Source organism: Talpa europaea (assembly GCF_964194135.1).
Source record: "Talpa europaea genome assembly, chromosome: 15".
Classification (NCBI taxonomy): domain Eukaryota; kingdom Metazoa; phylum Chordata; class Mammalia; order Eulipotyphla; family Talpidae; genus Talpa; species Talpa europaea.
Window position 1 is genome coordinate 81,245,742 of NC_140083.1, and position 11,096 is coordinate 81,256,837.

Here is an 11,096-nt window from a genome sequence, read left to right on the forward strand (position 1 = left end):
CAAACAGACCTTCAAATTTATTCAGACGAATATTTTTAGCAGCATAGTCTAACAATTCTTTGGGAATATCTTTACATAGATCATCATGCCATGTTAGTGGAATCAGGCTGTTAGGATGGGAAGCGCAGTGTAAAGGTGGAGCTTTCTGCCCTCCTTTACCTGCCAGTGACATTGTAAGTGACTTGCCTTACAATTGCTGGCATGTCCCAGGGCAGCCTAATGGGGATGGGGGTGCTGGGGACTAGGGTCAGAATTGAGCAGCCACACTGGGCTTGTAAACACCAAAATCAGATAAACAGCAAAATTTAAGATTTTAAGCAATAAGTTGAAAATTATACCAAATGATTCTTTAAATCATAAGAAAATGTAACTGTTTTACCACTATTAGGATATTTCTTCAATTTCAAAGGACAACCATATTCTCATGAAATCTGAATATTGTTATTCTCAATGTCATTCTCAAAGGACATATGTGTCTATTCATTTAAGTAGATAAAGGAAGGTAAAGAAAGACATATTCAGGCAGATAATAGCTGATTCGTAAACATTTTGTGATCATGTGGCTTTTTCAAGAAACTGAGAGGGTAATACATAAGAAGTACAGAGGGACTTGTTCCATATTTGTATTATATATAAGCAGAAATTAGATCAAGAAGTAAAAAAGGGTTGAAACTTAAGAAAGTATTGTTTTGGACCCCTATTTCAACATTCCCCTAATTCCTTGATTGGAGTAAAATTTCGTGACCAAGTCATTAAAGGCTTGTATCACTTGTTTGTTCCTTAGCGTGTAAATAAATGGATTCAACATGGGGGAGATAGAAGTAGGTAATAGTGCAATCCCTTTATTCATGGCAGTATCATCTTTTGCTGAAGGCTTGGTATAGATAAAGATACAGCTGCCATAGGAAATGGAAATCACAATCATGTGGGAAGAACAGGTGGAAAACGCCTTCTTCCTTTGCTGGGATGAAGGAAACCTCAGAATTGTTCTGATGATATAAGCGTAGGACAGAATCACACACACGAGAGTGATTATGAAGATCAACACTGAGCAGACAATGACCATCTGCTCCATGAGCCAAGTATCTGAGCATGAGATCTTCATCAGAGGATTAGCATCACAGACAAAGTGATCAATCGCATTAGAGTCACAGAATTCCAGACTCAAAAACAAAGTAAATGCTGGAAGCATCAGCAACAAAGTTGTCATCCAACAGCAGAAGACAAGTCTTTTGCAGAACCTGCGGTTCATGATGGTCACATAGTGCAGGGGTTTGCAGATGGCCACGTACCGATCATAGGACATGATGGTCAGGAGGAAAAATTCTGTTATTGCAAATAAGTCTGTTAAAAATAGCTGGCTTAGACATGCATTATACGTAATGTTCCTGTCACCTGTTGAAAGATTATACAAGAACCTAGGAATGCAGGCAGAAGTGAATGAAATTTCTAAGAAGGAAAAATTCTGGAGAAAATAGTACATTGCAGTTTTAAGGTGGGAATCCACTAATATAAGGAGGATGATGATCATGTTTCCAATTATGCTCAACATGTAAGTGATAAATAGAAATATGAAAATCAGAATCTGCAGTTGTGGGTCATCCGTTAATCCCAGGAGGATGAAGGTGGTTATTGCTGTGTGGTTTCTCATTCTTTGATTTCTGAATTCCTCTTAAACTGTGTGTAAAGCTGGGAGAAATGAGATTCGAAAAAAAAAAATAGAGTATTCTATTCACAGTGTTTTAGGGTAGAAAAGTCAAGCCATATATTTATTTGATATTCTTTTAATATAATGCTCTTGGCTCCTTAAAATGTCAAATTATTGGTTTGAAATCTTGCATCTCAAATTGATAAGCAAAAGATATAAAGAGATTTACATGGCAATCAGGTTACATGTATGCACACATCACACATGAAATTGCCTATCAGAAACAAAATTTTCCAAGATAAAAACCTTTAGCGTTCCTTCTCTTGTGACTCTTTTTTAATGTCCTACATTAAAAGTAATTATTAGTATATTAAATCAATGTTATAATTGCTTATTAGTCAGGACGTGTGGTTTGGCAATAACAGAATTTCTTAAGGATGCGTACAATATGGTATAAATGACAGGATCATTTCACACATTTTCAGAAATATCCTCTTTCGTGTAAACTTTGAAATAGATCAATTCACAGCATAAGACTGTTTCCCCACAAGTAATCACTGGTGACATTAAGAGATACTTTTTTCCCCAAGAATTGTCCTGTACTTACCGAGTAAAATTTAGCTGTGTTTCATTGATCAGCTTAATTTTTTTTTTCCTGGTGAGTTGTAAAAACCTGGGCATAGTTTTGATACAACACATTTGTAACTCCATCTGGCACAGCTGTTGAGGACTCTATTCCACTTTCATTATGAAACCTGCAATGGATCTATAAACAAAATTCAGTTATAACCAACATCAGCTGACAGATACGTGTGATCAATTACTTGAATGTTTATGCCTTAGCGAGATTGTCTCTGATGACCCATTTTTCCTTGGTGCAAAACACACAGAGTTTGTTACTGGCAAGAGAGGGATTAATGAGTGAAAGAATGACCTACTGAATTTGTGGACAATAAAGCCACCTACTTTTCATCATTCATTACACACTTCACTCTTTATTAAACTAAAGCTCTGATCCTGTGGCCCACAAATAGCCTAATTTCTCTCTACTCATTTAATTTTTTATCTGCCTATAAAAACTTCTTTTCCTTTTTCCTTCTCAATGATGTCAGTATACCTGAAATATTCCAGGATATTCTTTCCTTGTCCTTTTTCACCCTAGTATCTCCCCATAAATGATGTAATTTATGGGGATATACTATATTTATGATATTATGATATACTATATTTATGATATTTATGATGATTCCCAAATTTATATGTGTAAGGGAAAAAAAAAACCTTTACATTTTCTGTCTTCAAAATTCAAATTACCCTTAGACATCTTTATTAGATTCAAAAGTTATAACTTGATATTTGCCATTTCCTGACTACTCTTGGCAAAAGGTGGAATTCACTGCTTTTATCTGTTTAAAACAGATATAATTAAGAATAGTATAAATCATGTAAAATCTTGGGTTGTACATTATTGAGCAAAAAATCCCTATAACTCTATCAGGGACAGGGTGAATACTCATCACTACCTTTGTCTCTCTTTTCTCCTGTGGTCCCCTTGATATGCAAATTTCAGCAACTGAAACATGATACTACTTTTAGTTCTACTGTTAATACTAAAATTCTCAGATAGTTTTATTTCTTCTCTTCCCTAAATTCAGGATAATCATTGTTATCTAGTGATTGGAACCTTTACATGGAATCCAGTTGGAATTGAAACTTCTAAAACAAATTAAAAAAATTTCTTACACTCTCAAGATTTCACTAACATCCTAACTCAATACAAGTCCCAGGTCCTACATCACTCCTTTCTAATCACCAACGCATGTCTTCTGTTCTATCCAGGTATTATGCAGCCTTTGTTAAAGCAAATGAAATCAGGTGTATTTGCTATTAGTGTACTTCCACTAGTATTTACATTTTATTAGCTCAGTGAACTATGATGACAATATTGGAGCAAAGTTGACATTTATAGTGAAAGAAATATGGTTATATTTTCACAAAAACAGTGATTTGTGAAAATGTCTAGAGAGCCTCATACTAAATGTCCATCATAATATTCTGTTCCAAAGCATGCTAGTGAGCTCATTCAGTTTCCTTTCTTAGGAACTTGTACTATATATTATGACTGGTGCTAATCTTTCTGTGAAGAAAAAAAAGTGAACAGAAACTAAATCTTTACTTATGATCGCAACAAATATTTCTAACGAATGTAATAACTTAACATTTTACTTGCATTGAACAAAATAACATCAGAAAAAACTGTTCATTCCCTGCCATATCTAGATTATTATCATTTTAACTTTAAGCATAGAAGTCAGGTTTTTACTGAGACCAAGAAACTAGAATGTTAAATAAAAACCCTGAAATTGACAAACAAACATCCTTACTCTCCTGGAAGACAAGAAAAATGGCTACAGTTGACTATGCAATCCTGAGAGTCTCAAAATGAAAATGAAAGTGTAAGGAGAGTCAGTCTGTCCATAAATGATCTGTCATGGAGCTTTGCATGTTTCCAGAACATCTTTCAGAACATACATGACAGCAGGGTCTTTCATGATTTCCACACAGACACTCTTTATTGGCCTCTTCCACTGGAACGCTGGGAATCAATTCCTTGTATCTTAGCACTAGAATAAAAAAAATTATTTTTAAAAGTTTGACAAATGTAAAGAGATTTTTATGTTTCAGAGATAATTCCTGATATCTAAGGACATAAATTTTACACGATGAATTTAGATGCTTTGTCCTCTGTCTCTTATGGATGTGCAAGGACCATCTGGGTGAATAAGGGGCCCTTTGTGACCAAAGTGCACACATGATAATGACTCTAATGAGAATTGAATTTTGGCAAAGTCCTATAGAGACATCAGTGGGAGCAGTGTCCTTGGGGACAATAAGATGCAACAACTTAGCCAATGAGAAAACAAATTTCTGGCAATAATTCTATTCAGATAAGTAACTGAATAAAAAAAGAAATATAGTTTGAGATCTAATTTTCACAGGAAAATATATTAATATACATAACAATATGCTTATACAGTTACAAGTAAAAGTGTTACTGTTTTCCTAATTAATATACATTTGCATCATAATTTTTCTACATAATGTAGTCAATAACCTATGAAAAGGATAGAGAATAGAGAGGCTAAAAGGCTTACACAAATGTAATATTCAAGAAATTTTTCAAATCTTGAAAATAAGGAGAATGACTGTTCTTACAACATCTTTGACAAATTCTGCCAAGAAGCACAAGGAAAATGCACTTGCATTTCACTTTGCCATTTATTGTTTGATTAACGTCCTGATACCACAAGGTTACACATAAAATTTTTAAATCCTTTAGTTTAATAGAAATCATCATACAAAGATTACGAAGTCACACCTCTTTAGGACATGAACTATAAAAAAATCAACAAAAACTATGAACCAGAGACACTTTTTGAGGGGTGGAGGGCGGGAGGGGAGGGATTGGGGTCAGAATGGGGGGTTTGCAATTGTATGGGGGAATATAAAAATAAAATTTATTATTTAAAAAAAAAGAAAATATATAGGCTGTATCATATAAGGCTTGAGGTTGTATCATATAAATATGTGTAGAAGCATATGCATGTTCCTCAAAGACACCATTGGTGTTGATATTTTAGATTAAAAATTATATTTCAATAAACATGTCTAATACGCAAAAAAAAATGTACTTCAGCAGCCCTTCATTATAACATCTTTAGTCTATGAATACGTATCTGAAGAAGTTTCACCTTTTCCTTGTTTGATGGTAAAGTTGACTGGAATATTTTGTTTGCATTCATTCCTAATGCGTCATGGTTGTCAACTTAAAAAAAAACATACATTCATTGAATTCATCTGCAAGTACAGAAAATTTTCAAAAATAGTGGACTTGTTTCTCTTCATTATAAACTCCTGGGTCTCTTTGATTATCAAATGGGCTTTAGCATAAACCTATGGTTAACAATGGCTGTGGCCACCCCTGCCTGGGGGGTATAAGGTTCCTCAAAGACAGGACAGCTTACACCTGCCTAACTCGATTTTCTGAGTACAACACTTTCTGTTTATTGGAGTAACACTGCACATAGCACATGGGTCTGGTGTCCAGCATCAAATACTAACTCCTATGTATTCGACCCTGAGCTCACCACAAAAATTGCAGTTAGATCCTTCAACACACAATTGACCTTTTTCACCCTATTTGCCCGTCCCTTCCTACCATCTCCCACTGATAACTCCTCATTGCTCTGTCTGAATGTGTAGCTATTTTTTAATTAGTTCCTCTTTTATTTAATTCACCTGCTTGTTTGGCTTCTCCATATCCCAAATACAGTGTTTGTCTCTCTCCATTGGACGTATTTCACTGACCATCACACCACTGGTCCATCCACATTGTTGCACACGCAGGATGGCGTCTCTTGCCCCCAGTTTCAGAGATTTATTCATCAGGGCAAACGCCAACACCATACACCAACATGATTTTGAGCACTTAGAGGAGAAATATTTCCTGGGTAAGTGGGAATTGTGCAGAAGCTTCAGGAAGACTGTCGTTTTAAGCAGCTTAATAGGGAAATGAGTCCTTTAAAAGTCTGGACCTTCTCTCTGCAGTTGCTGTCACCAACATTTGCTGAGCAGAACTCCTATCGATCATGGGGGCCCAGTTTGTTCCCGGTCCTGGGTTATTCTTCTGGTCCCAGCTGACATCTGGATTGAATGACACCAGACACACACGCAGATTCAGGCAGCTCCCCCAGCCCCAGTAAACACCCAGGGGTGCCCGGGCTGGGGCTTCCTGACCGCCCCAGGGTCTGCGGGAGCACAGTGGGGGAGGCCTGGGCAGGGAGGAGAAGAGAACAACCTGCAAGGCCTGGGGCAAAGTCCCTCGGTACCTCTTGTCTTTAATATTATAATAAGTGCAATCGTCGGCCATGATTGATCTTGTTCATTCTCTCACAGAGTCAGTATACTGACACTTCATCTTTCATTAAAATTATCATATGTTAGTTTTATTGTAAATAATCGGTGTGTTCTAACGACTAATTCCTGGGAATATCTTTCTTTCGTGTTGCTCATTTGCCCTCCCAAAGGAATCCCTTGTGTATGTAGTTAATAAATGATAAAAATAACTCATTATTTAAAATACAAAATTAGCAATGATACAGCTCCTCCCTTGGAGGATATGTTAGTTCTTAATACATGCTTCTTCAAGTTTTTGCATCTATTTACCAATTATAAAAGAGTGGAAAATGTGAAACATTAGAATATTACTTGACATCATTTCAACAATGCGTGGATATATTAAGAATTAACATCTGAATAATAGAAACCAAATATAGATTTTACTATCAACTTCTCACATTATATAAATTCAAATAACATATAAGATAGGAATCAGCAGATGGAAAAATTAGAGAAGCACAGAATAAACCATTGTTTTAAAATTTAGTCATAAGTTCCCTTTTTCCATATCTAATTGAAAACAGTTTTCTAGATTGTAAGTACATTCACAATCCACTAGACTAGCACCAATTGTGTTCATCATTCTAAAGAAAAAAATAGAAACTTGGGTATTATGCTTATCAGATTTTTCAAAATATAAATTAAGACAATTATTGGCAAAAATATCAGAGATTAAACCATGACTTTATTGTATAAAACATGCATGTACAGGTGCAGACTTTATTAAATACACCTAAATCTTTGCCTCTGTATTTTATGATTAATTGCATAAGTATAAATATTATTAAATTCTGAAAAAAGACTGAAGAGTTGGTCACTGGGAAGACATATATCTTTGTTCTTTGACTATCATTTTAGCTGCATAATGTTTAAGGTTATTTTTTCTTTGACTTATTATAACTTCTGTGGAAAAAAACCTTTCTATTTATAAATGATAATAAAAATACAATAGAATTTTATGCAGCTGTTAATTGCATGAGGGAAGATATGGGGAAAAAAATTTAGTCAATAAATGACGAAGCAACTCTAGACACAGGCAATACCAAAATCACAATAGAACTTTCACGCTGTGCAGATCATTAGATTCTATGATAGAAGTAGTAGAAATTGATCAAAGAAAAAATAAATTACTATTCTGTAAGTCATAAGTTGTGAAATGATGGACTGAGAAAATTAATAAAATATTAAAGGTAAAAGTTTTGGTACAGAGAGGGTTTTTTAAACAGTAGTAAAAAGGAACATATCCAGGGTAGAATATTTCATAGAACAGACAAACTAAAAAGAAAAATGATTTAGTATTTTTTTTGAGATCGCATCTACAAAAGATTACATGCTGAAATAATGGAGGCAGTCCATATTTGAACCCTGTTCAAAATACTCCTAAAAAGAAAAAGAAAATTTATATCTAAAAAATAAAACAGCTCATTTCTAAAATGATTTTGAGAGTTGAAAATTACTCTTTCATACATGAATACCCAGAATGAAATCATCCTATTTATTCTCCTGAGATCAGAATATTGTTGTTCTCAATGTCATTCTCAAAGCAGATATGTGTCTATTCATTTAAGTGGAGAAATAGAGATAGAGATAGACATATTCAGGAATATAATTGCTGATTTTTAAACATTTTGAATTCATGGGGCATTTTTCAAAAAAACTGAGAGGACAGTTATAAGAAGTATAGAGTTGCTTGTTCAAATTTGCATTAAATAGAAGCAGAAATTTAGATCAAGAAGTAAAAGGGGCAGAAACTTAAGTAAATATTATTATGGACCCTTACTTCAACATTCCTCTACTTCCTTGAGGGGAGTACAATTTTGTGACTAAGTCATTAAAGGCTTGTATCACTTGTTTATTCCTCAGAGTATAAATAAATGGGTTCAACATGGGGGAGATGGAAGTAGGTAATAGCGTAATCCCCTTATTCGTGGTCATGTCATCTTTTGCTGAAGGTTTGATGTAGATGAAGATACAGCTGCCGTAGGAGATGGAAATCACAATCATGTGGGAAGAGCAGGTGGAAAATGCCTTCTTCCTTTGCTGGGCTGATGGAAACCTTAGAATTGTTCTCAGGATATAAACATAAGACAAAACCACACACATGAGAGTCATGAGGAAGATCACCACAGAACAGGCAATAACCATCTGCTCTAAGAGCCAAGTATCTGAGCATGAGATCTGCATCAGAGGATTAGCATCACAGCCAAAGTGATCGATGGCATTGGAATCGCAGAATTCCAGGCCCAGTAACAAAATAAATAGTGGGGATATCAGCAACAAAGTCACCATCCAACAGCACAAGACAAGGGTTTTGCAGACCCTGCGGTTCATGATGGTCACATAGTGCAGGGGTTTGCAGATGGCCACGTACCGGTCATAGGACATGATGGTCAGGAGAAAAAATTCTACTACGGCAAACAAATATATAAAAAATACTTGGCTTAGACAAGCACTATAGGTAATGGTCCTATCGCCTGTTGATAGACTGTACAAGTATCTAGGAATGCAGGCAGAAGTGAATGAGATTTCTAAGAAGGAAAAATTCTGGAGAAAATAGTACATTGCAGTTTTAAGGTGGGAATCCACTAATACGAGGAGGATAATGGTTAGGTTTCCAGTTACACTCAGCATGTAGGCGATTAGTAGAAACACAAAAGTCAGAATCTGCAGTTGTGGGTCATCTGTTAATCCCAGGAGGATGAAAGTGGTTATGGCTGTGTGATTTCTCATCCCTTGGCTCCTGAATTCCTCTCAAAGTGCATATAATCTGGGTGAAATTAGACTCAGAAAAAAAAGAAAGAATATTCTCTTCACATGGTTTTTGGTTAGAAAAGTCAACTAATTTACTGGACTAATAATGTTAAAACCATGTTTTTGGCTTCTTTAAATGTCCCTTGATTTGTTTGAAATCTCAGATCTTAAACATAAGCACAACATATAAAGAGAATAACATCCTACATTGCAATCAGGTTAACATGGATGCACACATAAGACATGATATTGCTTTATCAGAATCAAAATTTTCAAGAGATAACTAAACCTTATTTCCCTTCTCCCATGACCCTTTCTTTATCCCATTAAAGATAAGTATTAGTGTCACTAAATCTATTTTATAATTGCTAATTAGTCATAACCAATAGTTTGGCAATAACATAGAATTGCTTAAGGATTCGTTCAACAATAATCTTGCATTAAGACTGATGGTGCAAGGAGTCAAGACGCAATCTATGAAGCTATGCACAGCCACCACAGCATGAGTTCGATCCCTGGCTGGCCAGGCAGCCACCCACATGGCCCAGCAGATCTCTCCTGTCTCTCCCGCTGTTCCCCTCAGCAGTGTATTTCAGTAGATCTACCTATTCTGTTCCCCACTCTGTCTCAAGTGAATCTTCTCACAACCCTCCCTTCACCTCTGGCCTTGCCCCTATTCTTGTATGCATAAATAAATAAATCTCTGGGAACAAAAAGACTGATAGGATCGTTTCACACATTTTCAAAACTATGCTCTTTCTCAGTTAATTTCTGAAGTAGATTAATTCACAGCATATGACTATTTCCCCACATGTAATCTCTGCTGAACCTCAAGATGTATTTCTCCCAAGAATGTTCCCATCCTTAGAAACTAAAATTTAGCTGCGTTCCATTGATCAGCTTGAACATTTTTTCCCCAGGATAAGCTGTAAACACCTGGGATATTCTGATGCAGACATTGTCTGCCCCACCTGGTGCAGCAGTTGAGGACTCTATTCCACTGCCATATAGAAACCTGCAATGATCTATGCACAACACCTCCTCATAACCAACATCCCCTGACTCACGTGCCATGAGTTACTTGAGTGTTTATGCTTTAGCCTGATTTTCTCTGATGACCTATTTTTCCTTGGTGCAAAACACACAGAGTGTTTTTAACAAGTGAAGGGATAATTAGTGAGCAAATGACCTGCTGAATTTGTGGACAGCAGACATTATTCTTGTTGATTAATGATTTCAGTTTTTGTTTTGACTCACTAAAACACATTCCACCTCTACTTTAAGTCATTCATACTATTGTTATCAGCTATGTGATTGCTAAACATATGTCTAGTTTCAATTTTAAAATTTTGGGCCTCCCCTGTGGCGCAGTGGTTGAGCACCGCTCTATGAAGCTGTCCGCAGCATCTACAGTGCTGGTTCGATTCCCCATCTGCCAGGGAGAAACCCACATGGCAGGGCAGACCTTTCCTGACTTGCCCACTGCTCCCCTCAGCAGTGTCTTCGATCCATCTGCCTGTTTTGCTCCCCACTCTGTCTCTGGTGAATTCTCTCACCCTCCCACGCTTCTGACCTGAACCCAGTTCTTGTATAAATAAATAAATAAATCTTTAAAAAAAAAAAAAGTTCAATTTTAAAATTTTCCATAATTTACTCTAACTTCTGATTTCTATTTTCATCTTTAATGCTCTCTGAAATAGCTTTTAGAGATACCACTACTATAAAGAATTTCCTATAT

General features: G+C 35.8%; 1 protein-coding gene across 1 annotated transcript; it reads right to left on the reverse strand.

Moving 5' to 3' along the window:
* Window positions 1-600: 600 nt before the first annotated feature.
* On the reverse strand, window positions 601-9,337 carry LOC311185535 (uncharacterized protein; the record flags this gene model as incomplete). The annotated part of the gene is made up of 2 exons (XM_084256160.1): window positions 601-1,652; window positions 8,388-9,337. 2 exons carry the CDS (start codon window positions 9,335-9,337, stop codon window positions 698-700), a joined length of 1,905 nt encoding a protein of 634 aa, XP_084112286.1. The 3' UTR covers window positions 601-697.
* Between the last annotated feature and the right edge of the window lie 1,759 nt (window positions 9,338-11,096).